Source organism: Hemitrygon akajei, chromosome 5, assembly GCF_048418815.1.
Source record: "Hemitrygon akajei chromosome 5, sHemAka1.3, whole genome shotgun sequence".
In the NCBI taxonomy this organism is placed as follows: domain Eukaryota; kingdom Metazoa; phylum Chordata; class Chondrichthyes; order Myliobatiformes; family Dasyatidae; genus Hemitrygon; species Hemitrygon akajei.
In genome coordinates, this window is record NC_133128.1 from 188,735,598 (window position 1) to 188,757,902 (window position 22,305).

At 41.4% G+C, this 22,305-nt stretch overlaps 1 protein-coding gene across 5 annotated transcripts in view; it reads right to left on the reverse strand.

Annotated features, from left to right (window-relative positions):
* Positions 1-22,305, reverse strand: part of slc12a8 (solute carrier family 12 member 8) — a 146,738-nt gene that overhangs the window by 57,198 nt on the left and 67,235 nt on the right. For all 5 annotated transcript variants that reach the window (XM_073047535.1, XM_073047536.1, XM_073047533.1 and 2 more), the window contains 4 exons: positions 14,434-14,547; positions 8,793-8,880; positions 3,153-3,240; positions 48-194 (listed from right to left, as the gene is read on the reverse strand). In XM_073047535.1, the coding sequence (XP_072903636.1) occupies positions 48-194; positions 3,153-3,240; positions 8,793-8,880; positions 14,434-14,547 (437 nt within the window). The remainder of the gene's footprint in view (positions 1-47; positions 195-3,152; positions 3,241-8,792; positions 8,881-14,433; positions 14,548-22,305) is intronic.

Here is a 22,305-nt window from a genome sequence, read left to right on the forward strand (position 1 = left end):
TCATGACTATTCATAATGTTCGTTGCCATAAAGTGAATAATACTCACCACCTTTCCCAGAAACCCAAGGACAGGTATTACTCTTTCCTGTGCAATACCCTGAAGAATTCTGGGTGCACCATAAAGGCCTCCCATGCAGGAAGCTAAAGAGGAAATATACAGCCCTAATAACCAGAGAAATCCCACCAAGGCAACCTATAACACACAAAAAATCCACATTGTCTGTTAGCAATATGATTATCCAAAATATTTTCTGCTTTTCCAGTTACATTTATGAACATCTACTAGTTCTAGGCTATGGCACGCAAATAAATCTGCACAAGTCGCAGACGCTCATACCACATTGTTTCGCAAGTGTATTTCAAAATATACAACAGGAGGAGTTTTCAAGCCTTTTGTAGGTAAATTCTCAGCAACACACACAAAATGCTGAAGGAACTCAGCAGGTCAGGCAGCATCTATGGTTCCCAACCATCCCACCATATAGCCTGTGTTCCCAGTCTACTCCATCCAACTCCTCCCTCATCCCGTTGTAGTGTCCCTTGTTTAGGCATAATACACTGGTTTTAGATCGAACAATTGCACCTTCCATTTGTATAAGAAACTCAGTCATACCGTGATAAATTTTTCCAAGACTACAAGATCACTAATTTTACCTGTCTCATTGCACAGGACTATATCTAAGATAGCACGTTCCCTTGTAGGTTCAGTAACATGCTGTTCAAGAAAGCCATTATAGATGCGTTCTATGAAGTCCTCCTCACTCTGCCTCGACTAACTTGATTCACCCAATCTATAGTTCAAGTTAAAGTCCCCCATGATAACTGCTGTCCCATTCTTACATCCCTCAGATATTTCCCTGTTTATTGACTCTGCCACTGTCATGTTATTATTCGGTGGCCGATAGACAACTGACACCTGTGATTTTTTTTCCTTTTACTATTCTTAATCTCTACCCAGATGGATTCAACATTCTGCTCCTTTGATCGTATATTGTCTCTCATTACCACCCTGATCTCATCCTTAATTAAGAGTGCTATTCCACCTCCCTTAATTTCCTGCCTATCCTTCCGTATTACCTGATATCCTTGGATATTTAATTCCCAATGCTCTCCACCCTGCAACCACATTTCTGTAATGGCCACTAAATCATATCCCTTTGTACTGATTTGAGTCACAAGTTCACTGATCTTGTTATGAATAGCATGGGCATTCAGATAAAGTGCCCTCACACTCATTGTGCCTTTAAAATCTATTTATTTTTGCCTCGTGTGCACTTGACTTTTCTGCACTCCACCTTTACTTTTCTCCTTTTTAACTTTTGCTTTTACTTTAACTTTATACACACTTTTCTCTTTTACTTTATCCATATTTCCCCAATCTGTTGAACCCACCCCCAAACCCACCCCCCCCCCACGTTATTTAGTTTAAAGACCGATCCACAACTCTAGTTACACGATTCACCCGAATCCAGGTCCCATCACAGTTCAGGTGGAGCCCATCCCATTAGAACAGCTCCTTCCTCCCCCAGTATTGGTGCCAGTTTCCCATGAATTCAAACCCACTTCTCCCACGTTAATCCTTGAGCCACGCATTTAACTCTCTAATCTTTTTAACCCTGTGCCAATTTGCTGAGAAGGGTCTCAGCCTGAAAGGGTGATTATGTGGAGATTAGGAAGACGATGGTGCCTAACGACGACTCCTTTGCTTACATCTTCGGAAAGCTGGCTGTGTGCCCAGAAACCTGAGTTCTTGGGGCACAGAGCTCAGAAAAAGTACGCAATGGGCTTTTAACATCGTAAATCAACCAGCTGTATGTTATATCTCCCCTCTCGCTGTGAAACGGAGACTCCTCTTTTCCCTTATTAAGGAGAGAGAGAGCCTGTGGTATGTCGAATTACTGGGTGAACGAGTAGTCTTTGGGGTACTGCACGTCTGTGTGTCTTTATTGATGCTTTGCTGCATGCTCGAGTGCTCGGTGGGGGTCGCCAATGCTTTTTTTGCCGGTGGGGGAGGGGAATCATTGCTTTGTTCTGCTCACGCATGAGAGGGGAGAGCTGGGGGGGGGGGCTTTGGGGTTCAAACATTTAACTGTCATTCATTCTTTGGGGCACTCCTCTGTTTTCGTGGATGGTTGCAAAGAAAAAGAATTTCAGGATGTATATTGTATACATTTCTCTGACATTAAATCTCACTTCAATTGTTCCAGTCCTAAATGCTGCTTTTCCCTCAGTCTCCTCCTGTGTATCAGTCACATTGGCCAGGTCTTTATTCAAACATTCTTAGCCCAGAGAATGGGCTGTGAACTTTTCCTCATGACTAAGGCATTATATAAATACAACTTCCTCTTGATCTGATGAAATATCTTCCTTTAGAATCACCGAAAAAAGAGCAGAGGAGATTTACAAGGATGTTGCCTGGATTGGGGAGCATGTCTTATGAGAATAGGTTGAGTGAACTCAATCTTTTCTCCTTGGAGCAAAGGAGGATGAGAGGTGACCTGATAGAGGTGTACAAGATGATGAAAGGCATTGATCATGTGGATAGTCAGAGGCTTTTTCCCAGGGCTGAAATGGTTGTCACAAGAGGACACAGGTTTAAGGTGCTGGGGAGTAGGTACAGAGGAGATGTCAGGGGTAAGTTTTTTACTCAGAGAGTGGTGAGTGCGTGGAATGGGCTGCCAGCAACAGTGGTGGAGGCAGATACAGTAGGATCTTTTAAGAGGCTTTTAGATAGGTACATGGAGCTTAGTAAAATAGAGGGCTATAGGTAAGCCTAGTAATTTCTAAGGTAGGGACGTGTTCGGCACAACTTTGTGGGCCGAAGGGCCTGTATTGTGCTGTAGGCTTTCTCTGTTTCTAAATGTACCTTTGAAACCTTTGAAATCTATTCACTACCATAGAAGCTGCTTGACCTGCTGAATTCCTCCAGCATTTTGTGTGCGTTGCTCCGGATTTCCAGAATCTGCAGACTTGCTTGTGTTTGTGAGTTGGAAACATCTAACGAGATATTTACTTAACAAATTTGACTCTGTGTTAAGAATGTATTCTAATCTAAGCATTAACACAGTAGCAAGCTAAGTGAATGCATTATTCATTTATTAACTTTACAAATCAAAAATATTGGACTGAATGAAACATCATATAAACGTACCTTTTCTGCGATCATGAAATCATATCTGAGAGCCTCCCTGGTACAAACAGCTCCCAACAAGAACACAAATACTAAATACAGGAACCATCTGTAACAAAGAAAATACAAGATATGTCATTTATCTTTTCGACCATACACCAGGTTTTATTGATCAAAATCACCAGGGTTATAATAAAATCTGGCATCTGTTTTACAACAGACATCAATATTAAATTAAACAAACTTTACTGACTGATTACTCTAGAACCAAATGCCAGGATGCGTCACAAAAATTCATCACCTTGCAACTTTCTGTTAAAGTTACAGGGAAGGCAGCTGGAATACAGAGTCAAATGTCTAAGTACCAGTTCTTTCAGCTGTCTCGGTGTTGTAGTGCAATCACTCAAGTCGAGTAGGATGTTCTCCTGAGGGGTCCTCAGGATGCTGTAGTGGCCATCTGGGATCCACGTATTCCGGTGCAGTGTGGACATGAGTGGGTGGTGTCTGTGGTTAGTGGTTGTGTCTTTTGGTTATTCAGCCTCGCCTTTCACAGCTGTCACTCGTTCTCTGTGGTACAGTGGAAGTCCCTCTTGTAGCCCAGCTCCCTCTTGCACAGATTTCCTCCAGGTGGATCTGCTGAGTTCAATATCTTCCTCGGTTTTAGATGTAATGTTAAATTTCCTCAGGCTGCTTTTGATATTATCTTTGAAGCGTTTCCCTTGCCCACCAGGGGCTCATTGACCTTTCTTCAACTGAGAATAAAGGATCTGTCTGGGGGGGGGGGGGGAGGAGATGTGATTTAGTCATCCAGATGACATGACCTGTCAATCAGAGTTGGTATTGCTTTATCATGTTGGAGATGCTGTTCATGTTGGCCTCCTCTGGTATGCTGTTGTATCTGTTCTTCCAGCTGATCTTCAAAATATTTCATAAGGTTCTTTGGTGGTTTTGTCAGGTGTCTACTGTAGGTTATCCATATGGTAATACAGGACGACTGCTCTATAGAACAAAAGCTGTTTTTTTTTAGTCCGGTAGGTTGCGGTCTTTAAAGACCCTTTTCCTTAATCTTGCATAGGCTCCAATAACACTACTCAGGCAGTGGTTGATCTCTGAGTCAATGTCTGATTTTGAGGAGAGAATGCTGCCAAGTCAGGGAAAACTGTCTACATTTTCAAGGGTGATATCAGCAACTTTTATGGAGGGCTGGATAAATGGCTGGTTGAGTGGTGGCTGATACAGACCCTGTAACTGTGTCTTTTTTATATGCAAAACAAGACCCAGGGCTCTATATGACTTGGCAAAGGCATTTGGGAAACTTTAGAGATCTTTTTCAGAGTGTGTTACAGTGGCATGATCATCCATCTGAAGCTCCATGATAGTGATGGTGGTGACCTTGTTCTTGGCCTTGAACCAGTTGAGGTTCATTCTATACATGATTGGGATTCCCTGTGGCAGGTGCTGGCCAGTGAAGTGAAGGATGGCAGTAATAAAGATGGCAAACAAAGTGGGTGCAATGACACAGACCAGTTTGACTCCTGTCTTCATAGTGAAGGGTTTTGATTCAGTGCCACCATTGCTGATTACTGTGGCTGACATGCCATCATGCAGTGGCCTCAGTATTCATACATACTTGTCAGAAGAGCCATGTCTTGACAGTATACGCCAGAGAGTTTGGTGGTCTACTGTATCAAATGCATTTGTCAAATCTATGAATGCCAAGTACAAAGGCTGCCTTTTTTCATGGCATTTTTCCTGTAATTGGTGTGCTGTGAAGATCATGTCTGTGGTACCTCTAGATGCGTGGAAACAACACTGGTTCAGGGAGTACTTCTTCAGGTAACAGAATGAGTTGACAAGGATGTGTGCAAGCACTTTGTTGCTGACAGGAGGGAGATGCTTCTATTATTGTCATTATCTGCCTTGTCTCCCTTCTTGAATATGGCCACTGTTAGAACATCCCTCAGCTCTGAGGACAGTTGCTCCTTTTCCCAGACCTTTTGGAGCAGGAGTACTGGTCCACCCTCCTTAGGATTTCTGCTACTAGTGGCTTTGCTGCTTTTCAGGCTCCTGGTGGCATCATAGACCTCGTTCATACTGGGCGATCCCCCCCATGTCTTCTCTCACAGGTCTTTGGAGGATTTGGTTAGTAACTTCCGGTTCAACAGTGCTGCCATGGTTAAGAAGTTTTTTAAAGTGCTCTCTCCATCAATTGTTGATATTCATCCGATCCTTTAGCAAGTTCTTCCCATCCATTGAGCACAGAGGGTTTAATCTGCAAGAACTTGGACAATAGGGTGCTTTGGTGGCACTGAAGAAGCCTCTTCTGTTACCAGAGTCTGGATTTCTGGCTTGCTCAGTCCACCAAGAATTCTTCAGCTCCCTCACTCTGAGCTGGACATTTGCTTTGCCTCTGGAGTAAGCTCCTCTTTTGGCCTTGCTGCTGATGTCATTCTGCCAGGCATAAAATGCTTTCCTTTTCTTTGAGATACATTGTTCTACCTCCACATCAAACCAATCCTGATGTTTTCTAAATGTACCCAAGGATGTTTTTGCAGGTATCGAGGATGGTGGATTTAAGCAGACCCCAGCGTTCTTTGATATTCATTGGATATTCCTGTTGGAGGTTTTGCCCAAACGAGGCCTAAAGGTGCTGTTGGGTGGCAGTGTCAAGCAGGCTCTCAAGTTTTAGTCTTGGCCTGGTCTTCCTCTTCTTCATGAGTCTGATGAACATGGTGGAGCAGATCAGATGATGATCTGTCCAGCAGTCATCTGTGTCAATTATGGCCATTGTGATATTCACATCACAGCAGTCCCTAGCTTGGGCAATGACTTGATCAATGAGACGCCACTGATTACATCGTGGGTGATGTCAAGATGCCTTGAATTTGTTTTTTCTGGCACAAGAGAGTGTTCATGATGATAAGATTGTACTCATATCATATATACAAAACATTCCATTTCCCTTTCATAAACCCATATTCTAAATAAACACACCTTCACATAATAGTCCATAACTATACAGTCCTAAGGGTTCAGTGTTTTGTTTCTTTCAGGATAGCACCTCTGGGCCTGTGGAGTGGCGTCAGGTTTGGTTGGTGTCTTGTCTAAGACAACATTCACAGTTTCCGGTGTCACGTTGCTGTCTGTGACATGATCATCAGGGAGATGCAAGTCTGGTGATTGTAATGTCTCCAACTCGTTGGATGCATTCGACTCAGGTGTGTTCTTCGGTTGAGCATCCAGTATCTGGTCCATGTGATGTCTTCATGCCTGATCTCCAAAATCCACTGTGAACATCAGTGGTCCAGTTCTTGTAGCCATCCTACCGGGTGTCCACTTGTCTTCTCAGTAATCACACGTGAGGATTTTCTTTCAAATCTTGAAGCCCCTTGCTGGCTTACTTGACAAATGGTTGAACTGTTTATTCTGTACTTCCCTTTGTAGATCTGGTTTCAGGAGGACTATGCGAGATTTCAGATTCCTATTCATGAATAGCATTGCAAGTGTTTGATTCGTCATCGCACGAACAGAGTTCCGATACACAAAAAGGAAGTTGTTCACTTTGTGCTGTAGAGAAATGCCCTCCTTGGCCATCACTTAATGGACTTCCTGAAAGTTTGGATAAATCTTTCTGCTAACCCATTCGTTGCTGGGTGGTGAAAAGCTGACTTGAAATGTCTGATGTCATTTTTCTTCAGGAACAGCTGGAACTCTTCTGACATGTATTGTGGCCCGTTGTCACTCCCAATTTGTTCTGGTAAGCCACTTCTGGAGAAGATAGTCCTCAGATTGGAGACAGTCTTTGCTGAGGTGGTTGACTTCATTGGTGTAACCTCCGGCCACTTCGAATGAACATCCACAGTAATCAGAACATGGAGACCATGAATGGCCCAGCAAAGTCAATGTGTACTCTTTGCCATGATGAAGATGGCCACTCACTGGTGTAACAGTGCCTGTGGGGGGTGCCTTTTGAACTTTTTGGCAACTCAAATGGCTTTTGGCCAAGTCTTCAATCTGTTTATCTATTCCCAGCCACCACACGTAGCTCCAGGAGAGACTCTTCATCTTCATTGCACCCAAATGTCCTTCATGCAGATTTTCTAACACTCCGGCGAGCAGTTTAAAGGGAACCACAACATGAGAGTCACACATCAGCATTCTTTGACACACCCATGAGCTGGCCATCCTTGCATGGTGATTTCATAGACCTTTGACAAAGTCAAGTCATTCCTTGTTTCCCTTTGTATTTCAGAATTTGCTTCCCACAACTGGTCCACAGATGTGTTGTGGAACACTTCTGATGGGTCACAGAGGAAGACTTTTCCTCTTCAGTTGTCAATAGTGGACGATGTGATAAGCCATCAGCATTGCTGTGTTGTTTGGTACCCTTGAACTTTATGTCATAAGAGTGGGCTCCTAGGAATAGTGCCCAACATTGTAATCGGGTAACAGTCATCACTGGAATTCCGTTCCTGGGATTGAAAATGGACACAAGGGGCTGTTGATCTGTCACTACTTTTGTCCGTAGATGTAGTGGTGGAACTCCCATCTTCGTCACCAATTTATTGAGTCTGTGCACAACTGCATATCAATAAAAGCACATATGCAGGAGATGTCTGTATCAGAGAGACAGACAGACAGACAGGGAGGGAGATAGAGAGGTGGAGAGCGACAGAGAGGGGGAGAGGGGGAGAGGGGGAGAGGGAGAGGGGAGGGGGAGAGGGGGAGAGGGAGAGGGGAGGGGGAGAGGGGAGGGGGAGAGGGGGAGGGGGGAGAGGGGGAGGGGGAGAGCGGGAGAGAGAACAATGCACATGCACAGACAACAGATCAATATGTAGTGCTAAGGGGCAGGCAGTCATTGCGCTAAAAGAAATAGATCCATACATAACACTTTTCACAAATAATGCAACATTGAGGCATTTTAAATTTAAGAAAGTTGTAACAACACATTTATTGAATTCCAAAACCTGAACACCAAAGCGCGCTAAAAGTCCTTTATGTATTACATCATTGCATCCGACCAGCCTCTTAAAGTAAGCCCCCACTCAATGTCAGTGGTTGTGAAATATGTACAGTGCCCTACAATTCCACCTCTTTTATCAAATAGCCTGTAAAACAGAGCACTGACCCAGGAAATTCAACCTTTGGGCCTTGATCTCCAGACTAGCCTCCGGACATGCTCACCTCTGGGTACCAACTCCAGGACTCATTAATCATGAGACTTTGACCTTTGGGCCTTAACCTCTAGACTCCCATGGGCCTCCACCTAGGAACTTGCCAACCTGATGTGCCGGGTGGTCCTTGCGTACCCTATTCTAGACTCTTTTTAGGAAGTATTATGTAAGCGTCCACATATAAGAATGGGGCAGAATATTACTCCTCATCCACATAATTACAGACCCTACTCGGACTGCTGCTTGCTTCAGTTTTGATTACATGGAAAACTAACCATCAGGGCTGAAACCATTGTTCTGTGTCTCTATGATCCTGATTGAAAAGCTGGACACTTCTGGCATTTTCAGTTTGAGTATTGGATTCCCTTAGCCCATAATATCACAAAACGCTGATTATTATTTTAAATGAATTAATCACACTGAAGTACACAGCTCAAGCTCACACAGCGATATGTTACTTTTCGAAGGTACTGTAAACAGAACTTACGAGATGCCCACGGCTGCTAGTGACCCAACAGGGATGTTGGATGCAGGTCTCTGAAGATCTCCACTCATATTGAAGCCAGCCATCACACCTGAGTCAAAGTTAATACAATAAAATCACAAATTAACAGTGCAATGACAGGCTAGATTACAGTGGCTGCACACTGCCAGGAACTGGACCATCAATTTACAGGACATGTCCTGGGCTATATACAAACAAGAGCAAATCTGCAGATGCTGGAAATCCAAGCAATTCACACAAAATGCTGGAGGAACTCTGCAGGCCAGGCAGCATCTATAGAAAAGGTAAACAGTCAAAGTTTCGGCTGACACACTTCATCAGTCCCAATGAAGGGTCTCAGACCAAATCATCAACTATTTACTCTTTTCCATGGCTGCTGCCTGGCCTGCTGAGTTCCTCTGGCATTTTATGTGTCTGGAGGTATATATGTGTGGTTTTTTTGTGTGACTATGTGTTTTTGCTGACTATTTTGAACATGTTGTGTATGTTTTACACCTTGAGGAATGCTGTTTCATTCAGCTGTGTCCATTTATGGTTCAATAATAATTACATATGAATTTGATTGATTTGATTGTATAGACTTGAATGAATCGCACAAGTACTCACATGAACTGCAATCGTTCTTTTTACGCAGGAAAATTCATTAGCCACAGAGAAAATGGTTGAGGAAGGTACAAAAATTTTTTTAAGATCTTTGGACAGGTACAATAAGTGGGAAAGTTTAGCAGGCGAATTATGTTAAATGGGATTAGCTTGGATGGAGCGTCTTGGCCAGGTAGAACTAATTGGGCTGAATGCCCTGTTTCCGTAGTGTATAATTCTATGACTGTAACAAATGGCACAGCTGCTAATACACAGCAGTCACTACAGAATCTGTCATTCAACCTGAAGTGTGTGCCTCAATCAATACTAAAGTGGCTGAAGAATAAATATGCTACAAGATCTTCACAAGAACCTAGAACCTAGACCTAAATGGAGACACAGACACATTTGTTGTGTACTTAATATTTAAGTAATGTTTGAGTACACCCGTGTTTTTAGATATATATATTGGTTGATTAAGCATTCTTGTTCATCTAAATAATTCATTACAGGTTATATGCATAAATACATGAACTGCTTATGGCATCATGCTACCACGTGATACACGCATGCCTCGCTTAAAGTAAACGAGAAGTTACACCCCTAATCTGGACTTCCATGTCTTCCTTTGAATTCATTTAATGTTGACATTACAAAATATAACACACATTCCTACAAACTGACATACTGAACACAGAACATCAGGTGCACCACAACTTCACCAGCAACTATATCTATAAACATGCTCGCACAGCGCTATAATAGTTGACAGGTTGTACGGCCCTCTCTACATACCACATGAATATTGAAGTAAATTCTTCAACAAATGCAGTATAAATAAACTGAAGAAACAGTGGAGAAAGAATTAAATGAGGGAAATGTTTCTGAAATTAAAATAAACAAGATCCTCTTGAAATGGTCTTGTCACATGCAGACTGTCTGCACATGACTACTTGGAAAAGGATGTTTTGAGAAGCTAAGATGTACTGTTCTTACAACCAGACAACCCAGAGAAAAATGTCCCATCTGTACTATGTAAAGATAATGGAAAAAGTTGCATTTTTAAACTAAGGAATAACTTTTTTCTTTGATTTTTAACCACTTCCTTACCAAAGATGATGCTAGCAACACACAGTGACACTTGGCAGGCACCTAACAATACTACTAACAATTTTCCTAAATATACTTTTTCGGAACTATAATCACTGCAATCTGCAGCCTGTAATTTCCCCATCTGTACAAGTAGCATTTCTGTGGTATGCTGAAGGACTTGGTGAGATGGGCTCTCGAGAATGCAGGTACAGCCACAGTGGGTATTGAGGTCCGGGACTGAAACTACGAGCCAAACTGAAGCGGCATGGCCCGGTCCTGATGTCAACGGTGATCAACCAGAGGTAATGAAACAAGTACCACAGCTGATTCTTTTCCACCTTTATTAGTAGAAAGCTATGAGAGAGAACATTCCATCTGCACTCACAGAGAGTCAGACACTCGAAGTCTCTCTGTGTAAGGACAGAGTTTTTTATACCATCTTTGTCACAAATGCCATCAACAGTGATAGTCCACTTAATCACCTAAAACAGAGGTAGACATACTTGACAAAGAACACTTAATCACATCATGCCAACCTGTAATCAGAAAACAGAGTATTGATTGTTACATCCTGAAAGTGAGACAAGGAGTCAGCAGGATAATTTGATCCTTTAACATCTCAATACAGTCAGATCCATAGACATTCCGGCTACTCAAATAGAGCAGAACTTAATAATTTAGATAAGAGACTTCACCAAAATTAAGAAAGGAATGTAAAGAATGTCCTGCCTTATCTCCACCTTTTGTCAAAACCAAAAGGTGTGAAAAGTTAGGAGACATCTTCTTGTGGGTTTTGTAAGTTTATAACCTTTATTTTCACTCAAAGAAGCAGTTGTGAGACATTATTCAAACATACTGCAGTTACTGACATAGTCGGTACTTAACCCAAAGTTGAAATTTAAGCACGAAATCAAAAGGTGTGAAAAGTCAGGAGACAACAGCTGCTCAAACTGCAGCCATTCTCAAACCAGAATACACAGACTCAACCTTAACCATTATTTATTTACAGGAGTCTGAGACTCCCCAATTCCCTTAAAACTTTATCACTGAGAGCAGATAACAAATAGATATTTAGCCAATTTAAGCATCGAGCCATTTAAAAAAGATTAAGGTGTCAAGGCAGAGTCCAAAGGATGAATCAGTGTCCAGCTCACTAATCCATTTACTCGCCTCAGCACTGAACTGACTCTGCAGCTGTGGCCTGCAGCCATCGGCACTCACCTTAGCACTGAATCTGGCTCCATGGCTACGGCCTGCAGCATCAGGCTTCTGGATTGGCTGCAGTGCTGAACTGGCTCCGTGGCTATGGCCTGGAGCTGTGGACTCACTTTCTGGGACTCTGCGGTTCATGCCCTGTAGATTGTCAGCTTTTAAAAAAAAATGTTTGCACGATTTGTTCTTCCTTTTTTGCATTTTGTCTGTTGTTATAATGGTGTGGGATTTTTTGTAAATTCTGTTGTGTTTCTTTGTTTTGGGGCTGTCTATAAAATGATGAACCTCAAGGTTGTATTTGGTATACACACTCCAATAATAAATATACTTTGAAAATTGAGCACTGGGGACATCATGAAAGATTTCAACTAGTTTTAACTTAAACTATCTGTATGCATTCACATTCTCTTCTCATCATGGGCCCAATCAGTCTCCACCATTTCCTCATGAAGATTGTGGCCATGTCCTCTTGGTGACACTGAAGGAGTAGGGCGTGGTTGGAGATCTTTCTTGGTCAGAAAATACTGAGGATCTTCTGGAGCCTCATGGTGTGTAATGATTGGCGAGATCATTCTCTGTCATGCACCAGTATTCTGACCCGTATAAGAGTGTGGAGAGAACACAACTCTCATCACCTCTAGACAATCTGTTGCTGTAAAATTGCTTTTTTCCAGAGTAAAGAGGCTCTTCAGCAGTAACTGTGAATTGGCATCATACTTAAATCGAAATTTCAATAAAAAATCTTTAAGCAAAGCTTATTTTTTTCAAAAAATTTAGAGAGAATTATATATAGGAAGTTGAAATTCACATCAAATTATTGATTCTGAATTCATTGCATTTGAGAAAATTGTAAGCATTCCCCATGCAGGAGCAGAAAACCACTGTAAGTATTTTTCACGTTTCCACTTTGCACCCTGCACATGCAGATGTAAGGAATTGCTGTAAGGTTTACAGCAAATGATAGATGCTACCGACCCTTTCATTGTCATTGTGGCAGCAAAGTTTCAGCCACAAGTTCAAAGTTTCAATATTTCTAACAACTCAATGTATTCACTAATGAAAACTTAATCCATGATTACAAACTTTACAATCAGTACTCTAGCAGTCAGAAGTAAATCTCAATCTCTGCAAGGATTTCAATTTGCCTAATCCATTTTGTACCTAAGTAGCATTCATTGCAAACTTCTGTAGATACACAAGAAATGAAACTGATGTCTTCCAGAGGCATAGCACTTGGTAGAGTCGTAGAAAAGTACAGCAGAGAAGTAGGCCCTTTAGTCCATCTAGTGTATGCCAAACCATATAAACTGCCTACTCACGTCAACCTATACCGTTGCCCTCCATACCCCTACCACCCATGTAAAAAGGGAGCTGAATGTAAAAAGAAAACACAAATGCCAATAAACATAGAACACTAAGAATACTCAGCAAATCAGTCAGCATTTATATAGAAACAAACTGAGTGACCTTTTCAGGTATCATTGTTCCTGTGCTACTAGATTTTCAGCAATTTCTCTTTTTCCTTCATAGTAACAGCTACATATTCAAAACTGGATAAAATCTATTAAATAATCATACATAGAACAGTGTATAAGATTCAGCCAAAATTAATTCCACTAAAATAGTGATGAGTCCAATAAATACAAATTTCACATGAAGATGGTGAATCCTCATCTCCAACTCAGAGGACAGATCTTCATCTTCCTCATCCATCCCCTTTTTCTTCAGCAGTCCCTCAGGTTCAAGGACTCCAGTTTTGTGGGTTCCAAGGTGGCTAGTGAGACCAATGTGGGAATTGTAGACTCTTTCATAAATATAAGGAAGTTGTTGACTAATGAGACAAGAGAGGTAGGTTGTTTGGAAGGAAGTCAGTGTGGAAGTTGCATTTCTTAGGAAGGCCTGGTGAATATACATGAATCCTTTGTCTCAGTCTATCTTGTAACTTCTTCCCATGACAGACCTCAGACTATGTTTGTTTTATGACCTTTGTGCAAATGTCCTTTCTAACATAGATAATAATAGTGACCTCACAATCAGATGTGGGTGGCAGGGTGGAGATGCGTCTCTACCAAAGTAAGTTCAGTGCCCTCCTTCCCTCCGCTAGCCTTCAGGTCACCCTTCGGCAAGATGCAGCATCTGCTTAGCCCCCCCCCCCCCACCTCTGATCAGGGTCACGTGCAGCCATGGGAGTAGGTGGAACATATCACAAGTCCTGATTATGTGACCATTGACTCCAGGTAGTATTGATAATGGTTGGGGTTACTCATCTTGTAAAGACACTGCCCAGAAGAAGGCAATGGCAAACTACTTCTGCAGAAAATGTTGCCAAGAAGAATCATGGTCATGTGGCCATGATTGCCCATGTCATATGACATGGTACATCATAATGATGATGATGAGAATTAGATGTCAACTTATTATAGGGTTCCGATGTACATAATATATAATTGAACGTATGTGCAGGTATACGATAACTATTTATCAGATGGAACTAATTATTAATTTGTTTTTGTTAATAGTTCATAGATCTCCATACAAGCAGAAGCTTGTTATTATATTAGACTCTCCTTCAGCAGGTCCTGACATGCTAGAAGAAGCAGAGAAACAGAAACAAATATTCCAGTGGTTAAATGAGTTAAATGAATGAGTTTCTCAAGCTTGTTCCATGCTTAGAATGAATTACCATGTATTTAAACAAATTGTATTCAAATATGAATAAGCAGCTATATTCTCTTACCTGTAGCAGTGGGGAAGAATACACCAAAAACTGTGAAGAAACTCTCCTCGGGACTGTAGTTTGGGAACGTATTATTTGCAAGCAATTCTTCACTATATCCCACAAATCCAAAATCTACAGAATAAAGAGAGGTACATATTGATTATAGATTTTCTGACTGTGAAATTGATTTCAAAATTTAACTTTAATCATTTAGTGATATAATAAGGTTCAAAACTCTTAAGGTTACTAACATGAGAAATTCTGGGGATGATGGAAATCCAGGGCAACACACACACAAAATGCTGGAGAAACTCAGCAGGTCAGGCAGGATCTACGGTAATGAATAAACAGTCGACATTTCAGGCCAAGACCCTTCTTCGGGACTAAAAGGGAAGGGGGACTATGCCAGAATAAAAAGGTGGAGGGTGGGAGTGGAAGGAGGATAAATAGAAGGTGATAGCTGAAGTCAGGTGGGTAGGAATGGTAAAGGGGTAGAGGGGAAGGAATCTGATAGGAGAGGAGATCACCATAGGAGAAAGGGAAGGAGGAGGGGACCCAGGGAGAGGTGGTGATTGGCAGGTGAGAAGAGGTAAGGAGTCAGTGGGAAATAGAAGAGGGGAGAGGGAGGGTATTCTTCTATTACCGGGAGCAGAGTTCAATGTTCATGCCATCTTGTTGGAGACTATCCAGATGGAATAGGAAATGTTGTTCCTCCCCCTTGAAGTTGGCCTCATTGTGGCACAAGAGGAGGCCATCGATCTACATGTCAGAACTGGAATGGGAATCAGAATTTAAATGCTTAGCCGCTGGGAGGTTCTGTTTTTGGAAGAGCTCAGTGAAGCGGTCCTGCAATTTACGTCAGGTCTCACCAATGTAGATAATGCTGCATCAGGCACACCAGACACAATAGACAACCCCAGCATTAAGATTATTGTCAAAGCTAGTGGCTGTCCTAATGTCACTTAGCTAAGTTCAGTGGAAACAAGTAAGTTAGATAGACCTTGGATTCAATGCCTTGTCTTGTGCACCTCAAATGGGCCATCCATTTGATGGATTGGCTGCTGAGTGAAACAAGATTTGGGCTTTACACTGATGCCCCTAAAGCAAAATAGCTCCCAATGTTTGCTGCCATTGCCAGGGATCACCTAATCTTCCAACAAGATAAGAATCCTCAAAAGAGATAAATAAATCACGGGTAAACATATGGATCAACATTTCTGACTATTTTTTTTAACTTGTATGTGAATTTGCAGTTTTATTTGAATGGATTAATTATCATTGCATACGAAGTTTTAATGATGATTAATCTTACGCAAAAAATTAGACGTAAAACTAGCACAATTAGGGATATTTATGCATTGCTTTATTTATTTTGATATTTATTGATATTGAAATAAATAATACACATTATATTTGTCATATTTATTGCTTGTTTGCTTATTGTTACTATTTCTTTCATTTTTAATTTTTAATTTACACAGTTTCCTGCCTTTTGTAAACTGGCTGAATGCCCAATTTGGTGTAGTCTTTCATTGATTCTGTTATGGTTATTATTAATTACTGTGTATGCCCACAAGAAAATGAATCTCAAGGTTGTATGTGGTGACATGTTTGTACTTAGACAATAAATTTACTTTGAACTTTGATTAATATTCCATGCCCCGCTACCATTTTATAGACCAGTATATTTAATTCCATCCTGACAGAGACAGTTAGGTATATCACACAGATGTGTTGGCAACCTTCCCCTTGATCCAGGGTGCCACTAATTGCTATGTGTTTTCTTTGAAGTACTGTGAACACTGCTCGTGTATTAGAAGTAAACAATTAAACACTTCAAGCGTTCTGTTGGCTTGAGATTGTGAGCATGGCAATTTGGCCAAGGACACGGCGCCTTCATTCTTCAGTAATCTATCAGTCCAGATGTACCTCAGCCCTCACAAAGTAACAAAGCTGACCTCTGGATAATATTGGCCATACCTGATAACAAGGCTCATGACTGGGGTTTGCAGCTTGCAATAGTAGGTGTGGGTGTTCATCATGTCCAACGGTGACAGGAAACCTGTGCCAGAGAGTTTCAAAAGTGGAAAAGCCACTGCAGTGAGGCAGTTCCACTCTCTCAATCTCAAAAGTCCCGGTCCTGTGGTACGAACAAGCGTCACAGACTGGGGTCATCCCTGGTTGCAGTGGATGAGCATAACGTCTTTATGCCCCTCACTCTCCACAGAACATTGCAGAGCTGCCTTCCTAGCTATTGGACGCCACTGGAGATCTCACCCACCCAGTCCGCCAAAGCTGGCTAAGCAGCTGCAACACCATGCCCAAAGGGGACCGGAGGGTTCGTGGACAGAAGGAGCACTTTGCACCTCCTTTGGTAGAGACGCATCTCCAGCCCTCCACCCATTTTTTTTGCATTTTCTACAACACTACAAAAAAAAACACCAAGAACAAAATAGGAAATTAATACAGTGCAAGATAAACATGCAATGGTAATATAATACAGAATATAATAATTGAAAAAGCACTCAAATTGAAGTCGTGTAAAGTTAGTATCCACCCCCACCCCCGCAAGAAAAAAAAACTGCAGACCAACCAGAGCAAAATGTAGGAAATATAAATCAGAACATTCAAACCCCCAAAACTGTAAATACAATTAAAAACGGAAGATAATAATGCCTACTACCAAAAAAAAGCTAAAAGCAAGGGACTGAAAAAGAAACTTAGTCAAAAGGAAAGTTATGAAAATACTCAATAAAAGGTCCCCAGACTTTATGAAACTTTATGTCCGAATTAAGAATTGAGTAATGAATTTTTTCAAGATCTAAACAGGACATAATATCATTAAGCCATTGAGCGTGCGTGGGTGGGGCAACATCTCTCCCATTGTTAATGTACCTGCCTCAAACATTTCCTCTGGCAGCTCTCCAGGTGAAAATGTTGCCGCAGAGTTAACTATTAAATTTCCCCCCCGCCCCCCATTCACCTTAAACCCCTTGGCATTGGAATTAGTTTATTATTGTCACATGTACCAAGATACAGTGAAACGCTTGTCTTGCATACTGTTCATACAGATCACATCATTACACAGCGCACTAAGCTAGAAAAAGGTAAAACAATAACAATGCAGCACAAAGGGTTAAATCTACCAAAGGAGAACGGTGCAGGTATGTGATGAAGTGCGAGATCAAAACAGGGTAAACTGTGATTGGTGGACTGAGGAGGAATGCAAGATGACCGGCAGGTTGTGTCAAGTAGGGTACTTCATTTCTTTGTTGTTCCAGATTCCAGTATCTGCAGTCTCTTGTATCTCCGGGCAAGTTACTTAACTTACTCAAAAGTATTCTATAGTGGCAGGGTCAAAAGAATCGAAAGTATATCTCTGCTGCCATAAGAAATAGGAGCAGAATTAGGCCATTCAGCCCATCGATTCTGCTCTGCCATTCCATCAAGGCAGATTGATTGTCCCTCTCAACCCCATTCTCCTGCCTTCTCTCCATAACCTTTGATGCACTTATTAATCAAGAACCAATCAACCCCCACTATAAACATACCCAATGACTTGGCCTCCACAGCCCATTCTGATAATGAATTTCAAAGATTCACCTCCCTCCAGCTGAAAGAAAATCCTCTCCCTCTCTATTCTAAAGCCAGCCTGAGCTTCCCTCTCACACCACCAATTCAGATCCCAGTGCAATGGAGATCTATTCCCAATGACATGGTTAAGTATTGGGGACCTCAATCACTGCAGGTGGCATCTTGCCTGAAGACATCCAACAGTCACCCCAGCTTGCCATTAATTCCCTTTGGTTTCAGGTGGGCCCTTGACTGGGGACACTATTGTTGATACTTGGCTCTCACATAACCATTTCAAAGTCTGTTTACTTCAACATCACCACTGACCCCTCTCTCAAACTCAATTTAGTTCATGGTTAACCATTCCATAAAATGAAAGATCTCAGAATGTTAACATTAGGGGTATTTCTGTAACGCTTTGATTCATAATGCTTTCTGTTTCTACTTACAAAACCTCATTTAAAAAATTTACAATTCCTTTCTTTTACACCTTCAGTAAAATAAATACTTTCAGCTCCCACACTCATAATGATCTGCTCAAAAATTGACTTCCTGTTTCCTTTAAGTCACCAGCAGATTCACTATCTTTAACTCCAGTAGACACAGTTGCAGGGTTGGAGTTACACATAGAAGCATAGAAAATAGGTGCAGGAGTAGGCCATTCGGCCCTTCGAGCCTGCACCGTCATTCAGTATGATCATGGCTGATCATCCAACTCAGAACCCTGTACCTGCTTTCTCTCCATACCCCCTGATCCCTTTAGCCACAAGGGCCATATCTAACTTCCTCTTAAATATAGCCAATGAACCGGCCTCAGCTGTTTCCTGTGGCAGAGAATTCCACAGATTCACCACTCTCTGTGTGAAGAAGTTTTTCCTCATCTCGGTCCTAAAAAGCTTCCCCATTATCCTTAAACTGTGACCCCTCGTTCTGGACTTGCCCAACATTGGAAACAATCTTCCTGCATCTAGCCTGTTCAATCTCTTTAGAATTTTATACGTTTCAATAAGATTCCCCCTCAATCTAAATTCCAGTGAGTATAAGCCTAGTCGATCCAGTCTTTCTTCATATGAAAGTCCTGCCATCCCAGGAATCAATCTGGTGAACCTTCTTTGTACTCCCTCTATGGCAAGAATGTCTTTCCTCAGATTAGGGGACCAAACTGCACACAATATTCTAGGTGCGGTCTCACCAAGGTCTTGTACAACTGCAGTAGAACCTCCCTGCTCCTGTACTCAAATCCTTTTGCTATGAATGCCAACATACCATTTGCCTTTTTCACCGCCTGCTGTACCTGCATGCCCACCTTCAATGACTGGTGTACAATGACACCCAGGTCTCGTTGCATCTCCCCTTTTCCTAATCGGCCACCGTTTGATCTGTCTGACAAGATATCCATTTATTTCTCAGAATCCCACACCTGCGTATATGATCCAGCTTTCAACTTTAACAGAAAAAACGATCATTGTAATTTCACAATTGCTGTTGTGTTTTACTATTTATTGTTATGTTTATTATTTAGTGTTGCATTTGTTATGTTATGATTGCACTGCTCCTGGGAAACGCTCTCATTCTGCCCTGCAGAGCTGATGTACGGTTAGAATGACAATAAAGTTTTTGAATTTTTTTTGAATTTTGAATGCTCAGTTGAGGAGATGTGGGTATTGAGCCTTGAATTGCCATTGGTAAATCTTATCTAATCATCAAAATAATTCTATATACTTCCACATTACAATAGTACTGCAGGAATATTTTATCGATTGCAAAGCAAATGGAGTGTCCAGAATTTGTGAAAGACGTTATATCGGTCAGGTCTTTCATTTCAAAGTTCAAAGTAAATTTATTATCAAACTACATACATGACCACATATACAACACTAAGATTCATTTTCCTTCAGGCATTCTCCATAAATCCAATAACCATAAATAGTATCGATGAGAGACCATAGCAACAGGGTGGACAACCAATGTGCAAAAGACCATAAACTGTGCAAATACAATAAAAAAAGAAAAATTTAATTAATCAATTAATAGATAAGTAAATAAAGTGATAAGCAATAAATATGAAGAACATGAAATGAAGAGTCCTTGAAAGTGAGTCTATAAGTTGCAGCAACACGAGTGAATCTGCAGATGCTGGAAATAAATTTAAAAAAACACGAAATGCTGGCAGAACTCAGCAGGCCACACAGCATCAATGGGAGGAGGTAATAATGACGTTTCGGGCCGAAACCCTTCATCAGGAGACCCTTCTCCTGAAGGGAGAATTCGGACCATTCGGCCCTTCGAGTTCTGCCAGCATTTTGTGTTTTTTTTCTATAAGTTGCGGGAACAGTTTATCATCATCATCATCATTATGTGCTGTGTCATATCATGTGGGTGACCATGGTCTTCTGACTGTGATTGTTCTTGACAAATTGTTCTACAGAAGTGGTTTGCCATTGCTTTCTTCTAGGCAGTGTCTTTACAAGATGGATGGCCCTAGCCATGATCAAAACTCTTCAGAGGCTGTCTGCGTGTCGCATAACCAGGACTTGTGATATGCTCATATGACCACTTTTGTACAATATGCCAAGAACAATCATGATCATGGAAAGACCACAATCGGCCACGTCTTACGATGTGGCACATAATGAACAAATTAACTCAGATATTTGACTGGGTGATCTCAATTTTCAAAGGAATGAGCTCAGGCTTTTTCTTGAAGAGGACTGGGAGGAGATAATGCGGAGTCCAACACGGAATAAACTGAAGTCAGGTAACAAAATGTTTAAAAACTGCAGTTCTGGAAATACGAAATAAATATGATGTTAAAAGAGAAAACATTGAAAACACACGGCAGGTCATGTAGCATCTGTGGTAACAGAAAGCAAGTCAGAGGCTTGCCTGGATCCAGATAAGACTCCTGCTTTATCAGAATTGAAGCTGTGAGGGATAAATTGAGGTCAATAAAACAAAAACAGGAAATGCAAAAAGATCATTTTAGCTGAAGTGGTGGGAAATATGAGAAACGAGTTACTGATCTCAAGATGAAACCAGATAGGTTGTCACCCATAGATGGAAATCTGTATTATTAAAATACCTAAATAAATGTGCAGAACAGATGTACAAAATTGACTGGAAATAATCTCCTTTTGAAACTGCATCAACATCACAATGTACTACTGGAATGATTGTATTTCTAACATTTGATGATATCACATCTTCCATACTTCAGTCTATCACTTTCCTCTTTAAATGGCATTTATCCAGTTTTATTAGAATGGACAAACACCACGAAGTTTTAATATTTCTTCTATTGCATGGAATAAATGTGGGGGTAACAGCCCAAAAGAATCTACAGAGTGAAAATCCTTGACTTTGAAAAAGTAAAATTAAGCAATTGCTTTGTGATCAGGGAGAAAGGTTGAAATGAAAATGAACAACATTAATATTTCAAATTACTCAGCAGCTCAATGACAACAATGTTCCCTCTAATTTGTAATGATCTAGTGCTGTGCAATTATTTTGCCCACTGACAACAACATGAATAATTTCTTGAATAAAAACTGTATAAATAAGCCAGTCCCAAAATCTGCAGACAAATCATAGCAAACTTCACATTGTCAACGATGTCTGCATCAGAAACCAGAAAAAGAAATGTGATTGTGTACGGTTGTGAAATATACTTAACATGCCAACAAGGTAGAGGGTGACAATGTTTCGTGCCGTTTAAATCCCATTGTGCAGTAGTAGTGAAAGATGTGTGTGCACGACACGCCTTAGATGGAACATTAATTGCCCCCCCCCCAAATTAGTTTCTGTTGATCACTGGCATCTACTATATTAGGCAATTGTTTGGATGAATTTCCTTAGCATCAGGATTGAAGGGATTGCTGAACTGGGGAGGTAGGGAATTCCAATGCCAGACTATGTTCTTCATAGACACAAGAGATTCTGCTGATGCTGGAAATCCAGAGCAAAACACACAAAATGCTGGAGGAACTCCGCCGGTCAGGCTGCTTCTATGGAAGGGTCAAAGTTTCGGGCCGAGTTCCTTTTTTAGGACAGGAAAGGAAGAGGGACGATGCCAGAACACAAAGGTGGGGGGAGGGGAAGGAGGATAGCTGGAAGGTGATAGGTGCAGCCAGGTTGATAGGGAAGGTCAAGGGCTGGAGAAGAAGGAATCTGATGGTGAAGAGAGTTGACCATAGGAGAACGGGGCAGGGGTACTAGGGGGATGTAATAGGCAGGTGCGAAGAGGTAAAAGACCAGAGTGGGGAATAGAAGAAGAGAGGAAGGGGAGGGAAAAAATTTTACCAGAAGGAGAAATTGATA